The 21,206-nt window shown below is 45.6% G+C and overlaps 1 protein-coding gene across 2 annotated transcripts in view; it reads left to right on the top strand.

The window, feature by feature from the left end:
* LOC137347289 (E3 ubiquitin-protein ligase HECW1-like) overlaps positions 1-21,206 on the top strand; it is a 630,030-nt gene extending 608,824 nt beyond the window's left edge. For both annotated transcript variants that reach the window (XM_068011682.1, XM_068011674.1), the window contains one exon: positions 20,600-21,206. In XM_068011682.1, coding sequence (XP_067867783.1) covers positions 20,600-20,711 — 112 coding nt within the window. In that variant the 3' untranslated portion in view covers positions 20,712-21,206. The remainder of the gene's footprint in view (positions 1-20,599) is intronic.

Below are 21,206 nucleotides of genomic sequence, written 5' to 3'. Positions count from 1 at the left end.
CTACGGACCCAGCCCTGTCAACCCTGCGAAATTCTCCTTACTAACCTCTGGGGGCTTGTGCCAAAATTGGGAGAGCCTTCCTACAGACTATGTTTTAAAGAAACATACCTTACATCCAATGTTCCAGACACCACCATCACCATTCCTGGGTATATCTTGTCCCACCAACAGACAAACCCACCAGAGGTGGTGACACAGTGGCATATAGTTGAGAAGGAGGTGCCCTGGGAGTCCTCACATTGACTCCAGACCCCATGAAGTCTCATGGCATCATGTCAAACATGGGCAAGAAACGTCCTGCTGACAACCACCTACCACCCTCCCTTAGCTGGTGAATCAGTACTTCTCCATGTCGAACACCATTTGGAGGACACACTGAGGGTGGCACAGGCACAGAATGTACTCTGGGTGGGGGACTTCAATGTTCATCACCAAGAGTGGCTCAGTAGCACCACTACTGACTGAGCTGGCCGAGTCCTGAAGGACATATCTGCCAGACTGAGCCTGTGGCAGGTGGTGAGGGAACCAATAAGAGGGAAAACATTTTTAGATCTTGTCCTCACCAATCTACTTGTTGAAGATGCATCTGTGGTTGACGGTATTGGTAGGAGTGACCACCGCACAATCCTTGTGAAAACGAATTCCCGTCTTCAAACTGAGGATATCCTCCATAATGTGTGGCACAACCACTGTGCTAAGTGGGATAGATTCAGAACAGATCTGACAGCTCCAAACTGGGCATCTATGAGGTGCTATCGGCCATCGGCAGCAGCAGAATTGTACTCAACCAAAATCTGTAACCTCATGGACCAGCATATCCTCACTACACCATTATCATCAAGCCGGGGGATGACCCCTGGTTCAATGAAGAGTGCAAGAGGGCATGCCAGAAGCAGCACCAGGTATACCTACAAATGAGGTGTCAGCCTGGTGAAGCTACAACACAGGGCTACTTGCATGCTAAACACTGAAAGCAGCATGCAACAGACAGAGCGAAGCAATCCCACAACCAACGATCAGATCAAAACTCTGCAGTCCTGCCAGATCCAGTCGTGAATGGTGGTAGATAATTAAACAACTAGTAGGAGGAGGAGGCTCCATAAATATCCCCATCCTCAATGATGGGGGAGCCCAGCACATCAGTGCAAAAGACAAGGCTGAATCATTCGCAACCATCTTCAGCCAGAAGTGCTGAGTGGATCATCCATCTTGGCCTCCTCCTGAGGTCCCCAGCATCACAGGTGCTAGTCTTCAGCCAATTTGATTCGCTCCACATGATATCAAGAAATGGCTGCAGGCACTGGATACTGCGAAGTCTATGGGTCCTGATGACATCCCAGCTGTAGTACCGAAGACTTGTGCTGCAGAACTAGCCACACCCCTAGCAAAGCTGTTCCAGTACAGCTACAACACTGGCATCTACCCAACAATGTGGAAAATTGTCCAGGTATGGCCTATCAACAAAAAGCAGGACAAATCCAATCCGGCCAAATACCGCCCCATCAGACTACTCTCGACCGTCAGCAAAGTGATGGAAGGTGTCATCAGCAGTGCTATCAAGCGGCACTTATTCAGCAATAATCTGCTCACCGATGCTCAGTTTCCGCCAGGGCCACTCAGCTTCTAACCTCATTACAGCCTTGGTCTAAAAAGCATTTGACCGAGTGCAGCATCAAGGAGCCCTAGACAAACTGAAGTCAATGGGAATTGGGGGGAAAACTCTCCACTAGTTGAAGTCATACCTAGCACAAAGGAAGATGGTTGTGGTTGTTGGAGGCCGATCATCTCAGCCCCAAGACACTGCTGCAGGAGTTCTTCAGGGTAGTGTCCTAGGCCCAACCATCTTCATAGTGTCATTTACAGCACAGAAGGAGGCCAATCGGCCCATCGAGTCCATGCTAGCTCTCCGCAGATTTATGCTGTCCCACTACCCGGCTCGATCCCTGTAGCCCTGCAAGTCTATTTGTCTGAGGTGGCCATCCAACTTCCTCTTGAAGTCACTGATTGTCTTTTCTTCCACCACCCTTGTAGGCAGCGAGTTCCAGTTCATTACCACCTGCTGCGTAAAAAAGTTCTTCCTTATACTCCCCCTACATCTTTTTGCCCAAAACTTTCAATCTGTGTCCTCTAGTCCTTGCACCATTTGTTAATGGGAACATTTGACCTTGTCTAACTTATCTAAGCCTCTCATAATCTTGTACACTTCTATTAAATCTCCCCTCAATCTCCTTTGTTTCAAGGAGAACAAACCCAACTTTTCCAACCTAACCTTGTAATTAAACTTCTCCATCTTCAAAACTATTCTGGTAAATCTCCTCTGCACCCTCTCAAGGACCCTCACATCCTTCCTGAAGTGTAGTGACCAGAACTGGATGCAATACTCCAGTTGGGGTCGAACCAGAGCTTTATAAAGGTTCAGCATAACTTCCCTGCTTTAGTACTCAATGCCGCTATTTATGAATTCCAAGATTCCATATGCTTTACTAACCACTCTCTCAATATGTCCTGCCACCTTCAAAGATTGCTGCACATGCAGCCCCAGGTCCCTCTGTTCCTGCACACTCTTTAGACCTCCACCATTATGTATATATTGCCTCTCCCTATTCCTTCTGCCAAAGTGCATCAACTCACATTTTGTCAGTATTAAATTCCATCTGCCACCTTTCTGCCCATTCTACTATCCTACCTATGTCCTGTTACAAGTGGTTCATATCATCCTCACTGTTTGCCGCACCTCCAAGTTTGGTGTTGTCAGCAAATTTTGAGATTCTGCTTTGTATTCCAAGATCCAAGTCATTTATATATATCAAAAAGAGCAGTGATCCCAGCACTGACCCCTTGGGGAACACCACTGTCTACCATCCTCCAATCTGCATTCTTAAAGGTATTTTGACAGTTGAGATAGCTTTGGAAGTGTGAATATGAAGGGTGAATGTTTTTAGTTCCCTTGTGTTCAAGCTTTTGCATGATGTTTTTGCATTACTGTCTGCTGCTGTTACCTGTGCCTTTTAGAAATACAAGACTCATTCTTGAAGAAATGTTTTCCTGTAGCATTGCAGCTGACAACAGCTGTTTCCTCACCAGTGACCACTTTGCTTAGCACAGACATTCCATTCGAAATGCAAATGACTGTTATGGATTTGGAGGAGAGAAAGGAATTTAGACAGAGAGGAAAAAAGAAAGGCAGATGCATGTGCACCTCAGGAGCCTGCGCACACTTAAACTCAGCCCAGGGCTCAAATATTCAGACCCAAGGACACCTACTTGGACATGTCCAAGAGACCTGTCATCATCAACTACAGTTCACAAGAGAGGTTGTCACCAAGTTATGCCATCTATATGAGTCTAATCTATGGACACAATCTCAGATTAACAGTTCTGCCATTGCTGTGAAGCTCACCTGAGCCACTGGTTTCTGTCAAATCACAACTGGTGACATTTGCCGTAGTGGTCAGGGTTGGTCTGCCAATGCATAAAGTAGATGCCAGAAGATTCCTCCTCTCCCCTCCCTGCACCACCACCCCCCCCCACCCCCCACCCACCCCCACACCCCTGCTGAGGGAACATTCTTGTTAATAAATCGAAAGGAAAATGTTGTCTTTATATGGTGCCCTTCATGAATTCAGGATGTCCTGATGTACTTTGCAGCCAGTGAAGTACTTTTGGAGTTCAGTCAGCAGGTCTGGCAGCATCTGTGGAGAGAGAAGCAGAGTTAACGTTTCAGGTCAGTGACCCTTCATCAGAACTCTGATGAAGGGTCACTGACCTGAAACGTTAACTCTGCTTCTCTCTCCACAGATGCTGCCAGACCTGCTGAGTATTTCCAGCATTTCTTGTTTTTATTTCAGATTTCCAGCATCTGCAGTAGTTTGCTTTTATTTGAAGTTTAGTCACTGTGTTAATGTAGGAGGCACAGCAGCCAATTTGCACAAAGCAAACTCCCACAAATAGCAATGTTATAATGTCCAGATAGTTTTGTGATGTTGGTTGAGGGATAAATATTGGCCAAGACGCCACAGATGACACAAAATAAGCAGCAGCACCAGAGGGTGCAGAAATATTACTCAGTGGTGAGCTTTTCGGAATTGTAGGGCCTTATTGCTGCCATGTATGAAGATATCAATGCCCCTAACAACATCCTTGTGCCACATGTAAATAGAAATGGCTTTTATCCCATCAAAATTCAGGTGCTGTCTGACCACACAAACAGAAAATTGTTGGCCAATGTGTGATACTTGGGCAACAACTACAATATCTTTGCACCAGTCCACTATTTCAAGGGAACAGGCAGAATGGATGACTGTCCACTAGGGGACAAGGGCTACCTCCTGGAGCCTTGGCTATGAATGAGGCACCTGAAACGAAGCTAAAAGGAAATAAAATGAGGCTTATGCCTCACCCTGAACCTGGTGGAATATATCCATGGTTCGCATTTGTTTTTAGTTGAAAGGCCCCTTTTCAAATGGATTAGTAATCATGGATAGCCCATCTAAATTATAATATTATGTGTGATAGTGCTGCAGGTAAGACGTATTTTAATAATGTGTCATGCAGGCCCCCACCTGCCAAGAATGAGGCACATTGATTTCGCCACATGGAGATTAAATTTAAAATTGTTGCTGTGAAGGCCTATTACAAGGGGTTGCCAGGCCCCTGGCTGGAAAGACATTTTTTCATATTAACAGACAGTGCCTGTAGACAAAGGAGCTATCCCCTGCTCCAATTCAATCCACAAAGCCTGAATTGGTTATACCAGTCACATGACCACCCTGCTGGCCAACTAGGGGAGTTTTAAATTGTGGAGACAGTGTTTGAACTGGCAGAAAGCTATTTGCTGCTGGAATGAAGCTGACCTCCTCTCCTCTCCTGTCCAGTCTGCTCCCATCTCTTTCTCACGGAACTCCAAAAAACAACTGAGACACATGAACCCCAAGAGAGAAAAGTCTCCTACAGTGAACAAGGTTTAAGAAGAATACCGGGCCCCAACGAAAAGCAAGATTTCCCTACAAACAAGGACTCTACAGTGAGCTCGAAGACCCGTAACAAAAATCTTCAGATATTGCCTCAAACCTTTCCACTTCATTTTTCTTCTGCTCTTTTCTGTCACTATTTGCATGTGCGTATCGCATATGCATGCTAGCATGGGGCACGGTGTGTATCCGTAGATGTTAACTGAATTAGAGTTTTAAGTTTAAGTTTAATAAAATTTCACCTTTCTTCTTTAAACCTAAGAAAGCCTGTTTGTGCTTGTTCCTTTACCTTATAATTGGAAAGCGGTGAACAAGGATTCACCAAGGGGGAGCTAAAAACAGTGTGTTTAAAAATAAAACCCTATTGCAGTAAGACCAGGTGAAGGCTGAAAGGGAACCCTAGACCTCTTTCTCACCTGGTTGTAACAAATGCTTTTAAGAAAACAGGCATTTGCTTCCAGATAATGATGAGACTGGTGTGCCTGCTTGTAATTTGACACCCTTTCTTTGAATTTATGAATATAGTACTTACATATCTTTTAAAAACTCCCCTCTCTCAAACGTGCTGAACTCACCTGGAGCCCACCATCAGCCTTGGTAACTGTGGGAATCTTCATGCTGCTCTCAGCACTTCTCCATTCGTGCTCCCCTACTAGGTGAGACACATGTGGCAGCTGCACTCCACTCCTGCATCCCGACTCACACCTAGCCCGCCTCTGACCTTCGTGCAATTATTTTGCAGAGGGTCTTGAAAGTCTTTCAGATCCCCAGGGGTCCGTGAACACCAGTTTGAGAACCACGATCATAGAAAAAGAAAGACTTGCAGTTGTATAGCGCCTTTCATGACCATCAGATGTCCCAAAGCTCTTTACAGCCAGTGAAGTACTTTTGAAGTGTAGACACTGTTGCAGTAAAGGAATTGCAGCAGTCAATTTGCACACAGCAAGCTCCCACAAACAGCAATGTGATAATGACTAGATAATCTGTTTTTGTGATGTTGATTGAGGGATAAATATTTGCCAGGATACTGGGGATAACTCCCCTTCTCTTTTTCAAACTAGTGCCAAGGTGACCTTTTACATTCAGCTGAAAAGGCAGATGGGGGCCAATTTAAACGTCTCATCTGAAAGACGGCACTTCTAACAGTGCAGCACTTCCTTAGTACTGCACTGGAGTGTCTGCTAAGATTTTTGTGCTCAAGTCATAGAATGGGACTTGACCCCACAACCTCCTGACTCAGAGATGAGAGTGCTACCAACTGAGACATGGCTGACAATCTTTATAGTGGAATCGAGCCAGCAATGAGTTTATCCCAGTTGTATCTGTGACTAACTTTACATTACAACAGAGGCCAACAACAGTGATATATAAAGTAAATCCATGAAGGCCATGAAATTATTCCAGAAAGAGACTTTCAAAACAATTCGACACCTTCAAATAATGGATGTGGCCTTTTAATTGTTTAACAAAAACAAGGGCTGAATTTTATTAACTCTTTCGAGACGGGCTAGGTGGCAGGTGGGATGGTAAAATGACGGCAGAAGGCATCGTAACATAAGAAATAGGAGCAGGAGTAGGCCATTCGGCCCCTTGAGCCTGCTCCGCCATTCAACTAGATTATGGCTGATCTGCCGCTTTCTGTGTCTCGTGGCCTCTTTCTACGCCTAGTGGCCTCTTTCTGTGCCTTAAACTTTCTATGATTCTATTCGGGGGCATAGATTTAAAATGATTGGTAGAAATGTTAGAAGGGAGATGAGGAAACATTTTTTTCACCCAGAGGGTGGTGGGGGTCTGGAACTCACTGTCTGAAAGGGTAGTTGAGGCAGAAATCCTCAACTCATTCAAAAGGCGTCTGGATATGCACCTTAAGTGCCGTAATCCAGAGCATGGATACCCGACCCGAACCCGACTGGGCCCGACGACATGTGTCGGGTTCAGGTCGGGTCGCTCCTCCGGGTCCGGCATTTGGGTCAGGTTGGGCTGGGTCGGACACAATGACAGCCAGGACGTCAAGGCGGGAAACGTGCATTTGGACTCCGCACGAGTCTGCAGTGAGCGATTCCATCCAAGGTAGAGCACAACCTCTTTAATATAATCAATTTTATTCCGGTGGTCGGGTCGGGGCAGGTCGGGTTGGGCGCGGGAAAAAAATCAAAGTTCTCGGGCTGGGTCGGGCTCGGGTCAGATGTGGTTCTGTCAGGCTCGTGTCGGCTTTAAATTGTAGACCCGAGCAGGCCTTTACCGTAATCTGCAAGGTGACAGACCAAATGCTGGAAGGTGGGATTAGAATGGGTGGATCGTTTTTTGGCTGGCACAGACACGATGGGCCAAATTGCCTTTTCTGTGCCTTAAACGTCTGTGATTCTATACCTCAATGCCCTTTTCCTGCACTCTCCCCATATCCCATGGTATCTTTAATATCTAGAAATCTATCAACTTCTGTCTTGAACATACTCAATGACTGAGCCCTCTGGGGTAGAGAATTGTGTAGAGAAATGAGAGAAGAAATTTCTCCTCACCTCAGTCCTAGATAGCCTGCCCTTATTCTGACTGTGTCTGCTGGTTCTAGACCCCGCCTCCCCTCCCCAGCCAGGGGAAACATCCTGTATCAACCTTGTCGAGCGTTGTAAGAATTTTGTATGCTTCTATGAGATCACCTCTCATTCCTCTAAACTCTGGAGAATTCTAGAGTTCCCGCCGCCAGGGATGTTACCACAGGCAGAAACGGTAGTGGCTCAGCCAGCCGCTGACCTGAGGCAGGCAGTCAATTAATTGCCCTGTTGACGGCTATTTTATCAGGTTGCTGGGATTTTCCAGCCTCTGAATGGCCCCTACCACGTGGGGAGTCTGCCAGCTACATTGAAGCAGCCCCCCAGCAGCTTCCCATGGTGTAAGGAGGGGCCCCAGGGCAGCAATGGCCACCCCCACGGCTCCGATGCCACTGTTGGAGGGTTCACCGATCACCGCCGCCTGCCTGCCTGACCCCAGCCCTTGGAGGGGCACCGCAACTTGGAGGGGTCATCTCCTTCTCCTTGTACCCTCAGCAGCAGCCACCTGTACTGGTGGCACTGCTGAGGCTGCAGAGCTACTGGCCCTCAGATTGGGCCGGCAGCTCACATAGGCAGGCCACTGTCCTTAATTGGACAGCAGTCCCATCGGCAGTCTCTTAATTGACCACTACCAGTAAAATCGCCCCCACAGTCCACCATCTGCCCGCACAGGCTCGGGAACCACATTTGGTCCTGATATTGGGACTACAGCATGACGGTAAGATTCCGACCCAAGTGTTGATGTATTCAGTGCGTGTGTCAGCTTTGAGATGAATCTCACCTAAAAAACTGGCAGAAAAATCGCTAGAGTTGAGTTTCAGTGTGATATATTATAATTTCATAAATGTTTGACACGACCCCTGTGAACTCAACCACAGGGCACTTGACAGTATTGTTCAAAACCTAAATGACGCAAAACACAACATTCAATAATGCTGCTAATGTGAACTTTGGTTCCTCAGTGCAAATATTGAACAGTAATTTTCACTTAAAAAAAAATCCATTCCCAACATAATGTACCTGTAAAACCCCACTTTGAAATCAAAGCAGTAGGGAGCCCTAATGAAGACTGGGGAACCCAAACTATCTCCATGACAGCGAATCCCAGCTAGAATAGTCTGTGGCAAACTTATAGTACCTACGAAAATCAGTGCTTTCGTCTGCCACTCAGTGTTGGACAAGTGCAGGGAGGGAATGAGGAGGGACTTTGCCACCTCTTATGCTCAGTTGCTTAAGCGGTGGCTCATTATCAGACAACCTCAGCCAGGTTGCATGGTGCAATTTGCACTCGGCGTGGCCAGCTCACACCAAGTCCACTTCCAGCCGTCGCTCATTCGCTTCTTTTGCCCCCTGACTACAGCATCCTGGGTAGGCACTTTCACATTATTTCATGGACCCCTGGAAAGTCTCTACGAGACCTGTGAACCCCAGTTTAAGAACCACTGGAATACATAATTGAAACAGAGGTTCCACTTTACAGCAATGAGACTTATCAGAATCTGCTGAATACTGCATCATTTTTCATCACAAAAAGGGAAGATCTTTCAGCCAGAAATCTCAGAGTGTTATCATTCAAAGAGGAGGAGGACAGAGAGGAGGAACCCAAAATGGAGGAGATTTTTCTGCAGTCAGGAAGACTGGTGTGTCAATTATTTTTGACAGGAGTTCCTCTTAAAATTTATAATTGTGGCCTTATCTAAAGATTCTGTTCCTTTACTAATTCCTAGAAATTCTTCCCATTCGCCAGCCTCCACAAGATATTAATTTAGCAGGCAATAGTCAAGGGTAATCAGAGGTTTTATTTGCTTTCAAAATTCAGTTTCTTTTTTTTAAAATAAGGAACTCAAACGAGGATGAGGAAAGAAATGCTAGCCGGGATATTATGGTCCACCCTCAGACAGGGAAGGAAGCCTGGGGGCATGGAGTATCGTGACAGTGCGGGGGATGGCGGGGGAAGGCCCGTCGCCAAGCCATCTCCCCGTGGGCAGGATAGGATGACGACAGCCTTCCTGCCCAGAGGCCAATTGAGGCCCTTAAGTGGCCTATTAATGGCCAATTAAGGGCTTGGTCCTGCCGCCGCTGAGATCTTACCAGCGGCAGTGGGAGCCTCCGCCGTGTGGGGACGATGCCTTGCAACACATGGCATCCCCCCCTTTGCAGGCTTTGGAGGGGCCCTCCTCCATGGACAATTTGTGGTCCAAGCAGGACCACACACTGGGAACAACTTACCCCTGGGATCCCCCTCCCCCTGGACCATGACCACCCACCCCCCCCTCCCCCCCCACCCCCTCGCTGAGGCCTTCCAGACTGACCCCGACAGCCCAACCTCACCTACCTCTTGTCCGGGTTTCCAGTGCTGAACTGGGGTCCAAGGCCAATGAAGTACCGGCAGAGGCCACCTCTCCTGGTGGTGCTGCCAATATGGCTGACCTGCCAGACCTCTGATTTATTTTATTTTATTTATTTTATTGATCCTTGCTTTAAAGGGATGGGGATCCCAGCCTGTGAATAATTAATTGAAAAACACCAGAGAACTGCTCTGGGGGTGTCACGAAATTGCAGAGGTAGGCTTACCCCCTGCCTTTTCAGCCTGGTGCCAGGAGCCCCGCCTCCTACACAAAATCCAGCCCGCTGTGTGTATCTGTGTGTCCCTTCCAACTGTCTCTTGTCGCCATCATCTCTCTCTCTTTGCTTCTCTGTTTTACTTCTCAACAAAATACTATTAATCATTATAAATGGTGGTGGAGGGAAGGATGGGGGAGATGGGCAGAAATATCCAACACTGCTGCAACAGCCAGAAGGGTCAAGGCTGCCTTTTTGTGTCAGTATCAATGTGGTTCACGACAATCTCTGAGGCTTGTGTTTCTTCAGGGCACTGAGCCTCCAAAATTAAAGATTCGTCAATTGGAGTATTAATAATTGTAAATAGCAAAGGAGGAGCCAGCCTTTTAGTCCATGGAAGGACACCTTGGTAGTACCACCTCATCTCCATGAAATAATTCCTGCTGAATCTATGGTTGCATTCTATATGATGGTACACAGAGGACCTTTGTTTTCTCTATGTTCTTCTTGAAAGAGGTAACAGCCCACAGCCCAAAGACAAGGGAGTAATGCCTCAGTGCTCCAAAGCTGCTTCTTCAAATGATCAATCAGCTATCTTAGAGTCTTTTGCCACTACAGGGGAAGTAGGAGGCTATTGACAGAACATATAAAAGTAGACACCACAGTGATCTTAAACGGTAAGAAAGTTGTCAGATTTGTTCCCAGTGAGGATTTTTTTTTCCACTGATGTGTTTTGTGCATTATCATTTGGAGGATGGTGACAGAATGCTTACTCAAAGTAGTAGCAGAATGATCTCCAAATTGAAGCTTCCGCAGTTGCAGGGGAAAGCTCAATGTCAGCAAGCAATTAAGTTGAGTATGTTACTAAAAGGGGATCATGATGGCAGGGCTCATTTGGCAGAGGGCTGAGATCTTAGTCAGCTGAAAGTCGCATTTATGAGCTGTGCCCGCAGCTGTCTGGCAGCTGGGCAATTGCTTTGGGAAGTGCAGCCATTTTAAGTATGGCAGGGGTAGATGTGTCATGGGTGAAGTATTTGTGCTTGGATCTGTAGACAGTGAGGTATGGGTACCAGTGGGTATGTGGTTCGAGGTCACTTCCACCTTCTCAAAGCAAAGGATTGGGTGACAGCCTAAGGAAGATCACTGAAGTTGTTAAGGCCCAGTCTGCAAAACTAAACTTAAAAAAGACTTTAAAGTACTTATTTAAAAAAATAATAAAATGCGGAAGCAGAGCATTCAAACCAACCAATTCATGTTTGTGTTTAATCTCCATGTGAGAAAATAGCTCTTGGCGTAATCTATGTAAATATTTCTATGTAAAAGATCTTGATAAAATTTTAAAACTTTCTTTCAAACCTTCAATGATGAAACCCACTGCCTGCAGGTGTTTGGTTCCTCGGAGATTTTCGTTTTTGCCACCAGCCACTAAATGGAAGGTGAAGGAGATGCCTCATTCCATTAAACTAATCCCTATCTATCATCATCTGTATGTGAAAGGGAAAGAACACAATGGCTTAAAAAAACCCTTCCCCCAACGAAGGGGAAGGTACTTACCCCTGTAATGTGGGGATTTGGCAATATGCTTCCCTGTCCCATTTTGCTCCTGTTAACACTGCAGCTGGATTCCTGGAGGAAACTTCTGGTCTACGGGCTGAATTTTCTCAGCCCCGCGGAGGCAGCTTTGGCAGCAAGGTGGGGTGACAGGTTGCAGGGAGGAAAATTTGATCCACTTGCATCATGCTGGCTCCACGACATGTTCTTGCCTCAGTGCACTTTTCCCAGAGCTGGGCTCCCAGCACCGATGGCTACCTGCCCAGTTGTGGTAGGTAACCAATCAGAGGCTAGGAATCCTGCGGCAAGTAACTCACCTCCTGACTCCCCAAAGCCTGTCCACCATCTACAAGGCACAAGTCAGGAGTGTGATGGAACACTCTTCACTTGCCTGGATGGGTACAGCTCCAACAACACTCAAGAGGCTGGACACCATCCAGGACAAAGCAGCCCGCTTGATTGGTGTCCCATCCACAAACATTCACTCCCTCCACCACTGACGCACAGCGGCAGCAGTGTGTACCATCTACAAGATACACTGCGGCAATGCACCAAGGCTCCTTCGACAACACCTTCCAAATCTGCGACTTCTACCATCTAGAAGGACAAGGGCAGCAAATGATTGGGAACACCACCACCTGCAAGTTCCCGTCACACACCATTCTGACTTGGAACTATATCATCATTCCTTCACTGTCGCTGAGTCAAAATCCTAGAACTCCCTTCCTAACAGCACAGTGGGTATCCCTACCTCACATGGACTGCAGCGGTTCAAGAGGCAGCTCACCACCACCTTCTCACGGGCAATTAGGGATGGGCAATAAATGCTGGCCTGGCCTACATTCCTTGAATGAATAAAAAAAAGGACAGTTAACAGGGCAATCAGTCCCTATTGTGGAAATCTATTGAAATTTTTCCAAAGGCGCACGGGCCCCCTTTTACAGAATCACAGAATTGTTACAGTGCAGAAGGAGGCCATTCAGTCCATCGTGTCTGCAGCAGCTCTCCAAATAGCAATTCATCTGGTGCCATTCCCCCGTCTTCTCCCCGTTACCCTGCACATTCATCCTTTTCAGATAACAGTCTAATTCCCTTTTGAACGCCTCGATTGAACCGTTGTGTCAGGAACCCGGAAATGGAGCAGAGGTGGCTTCACAGTGGGAGGTTCGAGCCTTGAACCATGTGAGGCCCTTTATTAAAGTGTCAGCATTAAATTGCAGTGCTTAGGTCTCCCCAGGCAGAGCTACTAATGTAGCTCTTGCTGCCGCTCCCTCCTATTTGAAGGTACCTCCATGGTGTCAGCCTGCTCCTGCTCCTGGCCCCTCAGTAGTGCCTACACTGCGAAGGCAGCTGATGGCTCTACCCACAGGCTTTGCAGTACAGCCTCTCGTCGCTGGAATCCAGTCATTGTCCCTAATTGGACGGGGCTCCCAGAGGCAGCCATTGGGAAGATTGTATCTGACATCCCACCATGGCCACTTCTGTGCTGCTGACCCAGAATTGAAGCCAACCTCAGTATCAGGACCCACCCAGGAAAATTTAGCCCTATGTCTTTCTCTGTCCCTCAGCTTTATATGCTTTCTGAAGTTTATATCATATAATTCAAACACAAAGCTAAGAAGTCTCATATGTTTATATTCTCTCTTTCTCTCTCACTCTTTCTCTCACAGGCACAGTCATTAGCTTTCAAAAAACGTTAAGTATAAATTTGACCTAGAAAAAGCTATTTAAATTGGTCCACTAGTTTTTCTTCCAGCAATTTTGCAAAACTACTAAATAGATTTCGGCGATTAGCTTTGGGCTGGCATTCACCTCTTCCTCATCTACATACTGCTTCTAGGCAACACCATTAAAAGACATGGTGGGGGAGTTTTCCTGGACAACCGGAGGTGGCTTTGGAGGCAGGCGGGCTGGCAAATTCACACCAGAGGACAGGAAGCTGGTTGTCAGAAGTGTTGCCGCTTCCTCATAATTTTTCTGGAGGCAGCTTCATAGAGAAGACTGTTTCCTGCAGTGGTGCGAATGCAATCAACCCAATAAAGGAGCCATTTGATGGCACCAGTTGAAGAAGCACAGGAATTTTGTGATGTTGCATGAGCTCCCACTTTATCCGCACCTGGGCAAGTAAAAGGAAGAGGCTGCATAGTGGCAGGTTGAGGCTGCGTTAAAGGTGAAGGATATTTAAATGATACCAGCAGAAAATGGCAAGGCTCTTTTTTTTCAAAAATATACTTTATTCATAAAATTTGTAAAAGTGTATTACATAACACTTCAAATTTGACATTACATAAAGTGTAATACAGATCAGTTTCAATACAGTGCATGAGGTGCCCTGCTGCACTTGCCATTTCAGGTTATATTTACAGTGTACATTTACATTACATGTCAAACATTTCCTGGCACATCCAGCCCGAGAGATTTTACACGGTTTCCAGCTCCGTGACATACTATGGCGGGAGGGTCTTACACAGTGGCCTTTCCCACTGAGCCTTTGCGACAGTTGCACCAAGCTTTAGTGTGTCCCTCAGCACGTAGTCCTGGATGTCGGAATGAGCCAGTCTGCAACACTCAATTGTGGACAGCCCTTTGCACTGGAAGACCAGCAAGTTTCAGGCAGACCAAAGTGTGTCTTTCACCGAGTTGATGGTCCTCCAGCAGTAGTTGAAGCTTATCTCGGTGTGCGCCCTGGGAACAGCCCATGGAAATTGATGTCTTCCCATTTCGCAGCCTTGCCGTTAAGTGTGGAATTCCTGGAGATTGATCACCATGGGCCTCATGAGGTCTCAGCCACTCCCCTGATACTGAGGGCAGTGGCTCCTGCTGCTTGAGCCTCAGCAGCTCTCCCACTGATCACACAGTGAGAGCTGCTGGCCTCCCTTGCAGTGGGCCATGCTGCCATGAACTCCCGCTTCCAGAACCCGCCTGCCATCCCTAATTGGACGGTGAACACGGAGGGGTTCTATTAATTGGCCACCTCCTGTAAAATTCAGCTGCCAAGTGCGCTATGACATAGAGCGGGATTGGGACCCGGAAATGGTCCTGACGTCAGGTTCCTGATGCTTGCAGCAAAATTCAGCCCTTGGGGTCAGCTTCCACATGTACACTGATGACAACTAGCTCTAATTCTCTATCAACTGTCTCTATCCTTTCATTGCTTTATACTGTTAGACAAGTTGCCCTAGATCCAATCTTGGATGAGCCACAATTTCCTCCAGTTAAATGTTGGAAAAACCAAAACAATCATCTTCAGCCCCCATATGGAAGAAACTGAACTAGACTGTTTGTAACCTCAGAGTCCTATTCAACTCTGAGTTGAGCTTCTAACCTCATATCCTTTCCACCAGAAAGATCACACACTTCCACCTTGGTAGCATTATCTGCCTATGCCTCAGACTATTCACTCCTGAAACCCTCATCCAGGTATGTGTCACCTCCAGCCTCGACTATTCCAGTGCTTTCCAGGCCATCTTCAACCCTCTGTAAATTTCAGCTCATCTAAAACTCTGCTAGCCGATTCCTATCCCACAGCAAGTCCCACTCACCTCTAACTGTGCTTGTTGAGCTACATTGGATTTTTGTTTCCCAATACCTTCAATTTTAAGTTCTCACCTTTGCGTTTAAATCTCTTCAGGGACTCTCCCCTCCTTATCTCTGTAATTTATTTCTCTCTACAACCTGCCCCAACCCCGAGAATTCTGCTCTCCTCCAGCTCCGGCCTCTTGTGGTTGTAGTCGTACAGTTCCATTGCTGCTAACAGCAGTGAAGGCCGAGCACTCTGTTGGCCTTAGCTTGCTGAAAAAGCAATAGTAAAAATCTACATTAGTAGACTAAAGGTTAATCAGATGTTTGGTCATGTACTTTAGATGCTTACATCGAATTACTTGCTGTTTGTAGTTAAAAGGGTTTAACTGGTCTAATGTTGAAAAGATAAATGGAGAACTGTTTACCTGGGGTCTCTCTAACCTATCATATATCCATCAGAGCTCGACTCCTGAGGATTAATTTTCCCTGACGTTGCTGGGAGGAAATATGATACTAGCACACCTAAAATGGTGGAGAAAAGTTTGACATCCTGACGCTACCGTCATCTTATTTGGAACGGCCATCTTTATTGGTTGTAAAGCACTTTGGGACATCCTGAGGTTGTGAAAAGCGGTATATAAGTTCAAGCTGTTGTTTCTTTGTATATATGGACATCTGCGGACAGGATCATACTCAGCTATTATACTCTCATGGTCAATTGGCTGCTGGCATTCAGGACTGGATTTTAATGTGCAGGGAGTAGGCTGGAGGGTGGCCTGATAAAATATGGGTAACCTGGAAATATGTTCAGCACATCTGTCAATAACCTTTTAAGTGAGCTACTTCATTGTCATTGTACTTCTGGGTTTCCTGTTGAATCAGCGGCATTATATCATTTAATTCAAACACCAACTAAAGCTAAGATATCTCATATGTTTATTTTCTCTCTCTTTCTCACTGTCTCACACACATGCACAGTCATTAGTTTTCAAAAAACTTTAAATATTAATATTACCTAGATAAAGCTATTTAAATTGGTCCACTAGTTTTTCTTCTAGAAATTATTGCACAAGTTAGCCAGCGCAGATGATGGAGACAGTGGAAAGTCTGTGTCAGAGGGCATAGGCCTCTCCAAGCTCTGCTCAGTTGGACATAGATTCTGTACCTCAGGGCCATCAATAGAGAGGAGAATTATTGAACAGCAGCAGACAATGTGCGATGCACCGACAGGCCTTCAAAATGGAATCATCACAATTGCAGAGTAATTGGAGGAGACATCTCAAGCATGAGTGGGTGATAACACAGGCCATTGAGATAATGTCTTATTCCATGGGTAGAGTGGCCAGCACTATGGACCATCAAATGCTCCAATCACGAGTCTGTGATTACCTGGAACACCACCCTGCTGACTCTGGATGCCAACATGTCTGCCAACTTAAATAGGTCATCAGATACCTTAGTCTTAATCTTACAGGGCTGCATTGATCTGCATCAAAGTGTTCTCTAGCACAGTGGTAGCAGGGAAGTGCTCTTGAGTGATGAGAGGCCTGATGAAGAAAAAGGACATGGAAATGGGGACTCCACTCAAACCTCTTCCGCTTCTGACCTATTGCCCTCCCTCAGTCATTACCTCACATGTTGCCTTGTCTCCTAATGGCTGAGTCTGCCACTGCACTGGTGCAGGTGAAGCTGGAACAATATTTGGTAAAGGCGTCATGGCTCCAACACCCAGAGGTCACCGGCCTGGAGCATATCAGCCGTCAGAGCGAGGACATGAGCAGCCTGGAGTTTCACCATGTAGGAGGAGCAGAAAAAGGAACTGTAAGACATTGTAGTTGCACAAGGTATACACATAGGTGTCAGAGAAAATGTTCTTTTGCTAATTTTTTTTCATTTAGATCACAGTTATGATCAAGAGAGGAGGGGTCAAAGGGCTCCCCTCTTTTCCCTCTCCTTGTTTGACCACAACAGGTTTATTTCTTTTTTAAGTGGATATACTTGCCACTATTTACATGCCATGATCATAAAAAGAGCCAATCAGACAGGTTTTCTCAAGTTTAACAAAGAAAGAGGTTAGCTTTATTGTACTTAAACTGATCTAAGTAAAACAACAAAATACACTCCAACTTTCACACAAACACACACAAATAGGTTACAGAATGGAAGGATAGATTGATCAAATTAGATTACAGAGAAATAAAAAGGGTATACAGTCTGTAGAGGTTGGTGACTCGGCTGGCTTCAGGCTGAAAGCAGTGATCGCGTGACTTTCCTTTAGTCCTCCTGAGGCTTCTAGTTTGAAGATGTGGACGGCAGATTCAGTGGTTCTTTGAGAGGCAACAATGCAGCTGATTTCCTTCAAGGGAGTCTCTGTCTGTTCTTTCCGGAACTTCCTCCAGAAGAACTCAGTACCTCCACCCTTAGGCTTAAATCATTAATCACAGTGAATATCGATCGGTGAACAGATTAACACAATTAAATACCAATCAATTAAACCACTGAACACCACAGCCCACAGCAGGGGATATGCCTCAGTAGTTGCAAGGTTTCAGTGGTTTGTCTCCACCAGTTTAATATTCTGGTTTCCAGTCAGTAGATTAAAAAAAAAATCATCATTGGACATAGCACATTTTCTTGACATTACTTAAATGTTATTTTTTTTCACCACTTTCCAGTCTTGTCCATTGTAAGACCAGGTGAGAAAGATGTCTAGGGGTCCCTTTTACTCTTCATCTGGTCTTATTGTAACAGGGTTTAATTTTTAAACACACTGTTTTTTGAGCTCCCCCTTGGTGAATCCTTGTTTACCACTCTCCAATTATAAGGCAAAGAAATGAGTACAAACAGGCTTCCTTAGGTTTAAAGAATAAAAGTGAAATTTATTAGAACTTAAACTCTAATTCTATTAACCTCTACGGATACATGCCACGCCCATGCTAGCATGTACACGCGATACACACATGCAAATAGGGACAGAAGAGAGCAGAAGAAAAATAAAGTAGAGAGGTTTGAGGCAATATCAGAAGAGTTTCTTGTTTACTGTGCTTCGAGCTCATTGTAGTCCTCCTTTTGTAAGTAGTTTTGCTTTTCATTGGGGCCCCGTATTCTTCTTCAATCTTGTTTATTGTAGGAGACTTCTCTCTCTTGGGGTTCATGTGTCTTCAATGGGTCTTCAGTTCTGTGAGAAAGAGATGGGAGCAGACAGGAGAAAGGTGTTCTCAGTCCAGGAGAAAAGAGCTTTCTGAGTTTCAAATACTCTGTGGCAGGTTCAAATTCAAACAGCCAGTTAGTCATGTGACTAAACTGGTCTGACCAGGTCTTCTGTGTATTGGAGAAGCAGGGACTGGGTCCTTCGTTCCAACACTGTCTGCTCGGATGCAAAAAAGGTCTTTCCGGCGAGGGGCCTGGCAATTCCATGTGATAGGCCCTCTTTTCTTCCCAGCAACATTTTAAAGTTTTTAATGTTCATGTGGCGAAATAATGTGTGCCTCATTCTTGGCAGGTGGGGGCCTGCAGGGCACTATTTTTGGGTCCTCTGTGGTAAATGACCTTCTAAATTGCATGATGAGGAATGTGAGGACATAAATTGATGGGCACCAGTGGGGGATTGTTGAAGGGGTGGTTGTTTGGTTGCAGGGGAGCAAGAAGAATGGTATTTGTATTTTCTTATGACATGGGCTCACCAGTGCAGCCTAAGTGAGCCTAGCATTAACAAGGGCATCCGGGCAGCAATCTGAGCAACTGGAGTTGCATTGCCTTCATCATTCCCCCTCGTTCTCCTCCTCTTCCTCCTCCCCCTCCAAATCGTCCAAGAAGGATCTTACCTCTTCGCTTTCTTCCTCCTGCAGTTCCAAACCTCTGTATGTGCAATGTTGTGCAGAGCACAGAAGACCATCACCATTCTAAAGATCCTAGCTGGTGCGTATTGAAGGCACCTCCGAGGCACCTGAAGTGCAACATCAGCTTGTGGATGGCCTGTTCACATCTGTTGGTGATATGGCATTCATTGTAGTGCTATTGGGATTCAGTAGGGTTTCTGATGAGTGTCATGAGCCAAGTTTGCAGGGATATCCCTTGTTGCCTAACAGCCACCATTAAGGCCGCTTCCAGGTCCAAAGAGATCAGGAAGCTTGGACTGTCGCGGGATGAACGCATCTTGGCAGTTGCCTGGGAATCATGTACACACTTGGATGAACATCTTTTGTCCTTTTCACACCAGCTGCACATTGATGGAGTGGAAGCCCTTGCTGTTGGAGCCCTTGCTCCTGGTTGTTTTGGAGCTACAGGTCTGTGAGCAGCAGGCTGCTGCAGGTGCTGTTGCCAGTCATCTTGGCCCTCGTCTATGTCAGCATAAGTGGCACCCATCACAATGTGATAGAGCAAACGTCCAAGTGTAGAAAGTAATGTCACAGCAAAAGTACTGTGAATAAAGCCTTTCCCATGAGAGGGTAGGAAAACAGCTGTGACTACTGAGTATTTGTTGACCCAGTTCCCTGAGGTTGATTCAGTCCCTCAATTGCCATCATGTAACAGCCTTGCTTTCACTGGCGAGTTTCAGGAAGCGCGAGAAACCCATGGACCCAATGGTAAAGTCAAAAGTGTGTTGAAATATTGCTCTAATTGAGTGATTAACATATGGTAATTGACAACCAGTCTCTCCCAAGAGGGCTGTCAGCACACAGCCTAATGTGCTTGAGTGAAATGCTGAAGGCGGCTTCCTGATCTGCTGCCATTTTTCCGTTTTAATCCCTCACCAACACCCAAGCCCATGTTCTCTTCTACATTCAACCCTCTGTTTTAGAAGGCTCACATATGAAGAATGTTTACTTGAAAAGGTACACAGCAGATGTGGAACCAAACGCCGATAAGAAGCTAACGCTTTAAGAAGTGAAAAAGCCAAGAGAAAAAAATTAACAGAAAATGAAGCAAGAAAAAAAAACAAAAAAATTTCTGATCAACTTCAAAACACATGAAACTTAATAAAGCTAAAGTGTTAACATTGTGTTAGTGTGAAAATCTGTTGGAATCTTCTTTCAAATAAGGGGCCCCAAAAACCCACTGGTCCCAAAAATCAGCAAGCTGAATTCCTGGCACAACTCAGTCCCTGCTATTTCCCAATGAAAACCCTGAAGAAATTAAGGACCACACCTTTTTCAGGGCAAATGGGATGGGCGCAATAGTAGTAGGCAGAGATGGAGGCTGGGGTGGGACCAGGTTATCCTGGGTCTCTGTCCGATTAGTTTCCGGGCCTTTGATTTTCTCAGCCAAATAGGGTGGTGCTTCTTTTTATACACAGGTCTGTGCCTATGCCACTGACATAACACTACAACAATACTAGGCCATTGGGATAGTGGGAAGTGTACTTCCATTACCTCTAGAATGTGCTAGTGACTGATATGTAAGAATATGTTAATATTATTAATACTGTTTTCTGTACTGTTCCAGGGCACACACATGTTTCAATCGCTTGGATCTCCCGCCATATCCATCATATTCTATGCTATATGAAAAGCTGCTCACAGCAGTGGAAGAAACCAACACTTTTGGACTTGAGTGAAAGAAGCGCTCACTTGTCATGAGGAGTTGCACTACTACAGTGAACAAGGGGCATCCTTATCTTTACAACATGAGAAGCACAAAATGTGCGTGTCAAAGAGGATGCCTCATAAGTACAGTATTATGGACAGCACTTCCTGATTTCTGAATTGGCCGAGAAAGGAAGAAAAAAAACATTGATGTTGCATCATTGTAACTATTTCCTGCTTGGTTTCATTTTTTTTAATTTTTGTAAATAAACATTTCTCCCAAAAGAATGGACTGTAGACAATCTCATGCAATTAAAGCCATTTTTTCTTGGCAGGGCCACTAAATGTTAATGGCAACTAATGTAACCTCATTAGCACATCTTCACAAATTAATGTGTAAGAGCCATGGATTGTATTCAAATTCAATTGCAAATTCACAAAAAGGATCTATCTTTGATTTGTGGAATAATTTATGGAACTTCACTGTCGGAAAAGTACATATTAATTAGCTGATTGGCTGGTTTGAA

This window comes from Heterodontus francisci, chromosome 2 (assembly GCF_036365525.1).
Source record: "Heterodontus francisci isolate sHetFra1 chromosome 2, sHetFra1.hap1, whole genome shotgun sequence".
Taxonomy (NCBI): domain Eukaryota; kingdom Metazoa; phylum Chordata; class Chondrichthyes; order Heterodontiformes; family Heterodontidae; genus Heterodontus; species Heterodontus francisci.
The sequence above is the reverse complement of the archived record's forward strand: the minus strand, read 5'-3'. Positions and strand labels throughout refer to the sequence as shown.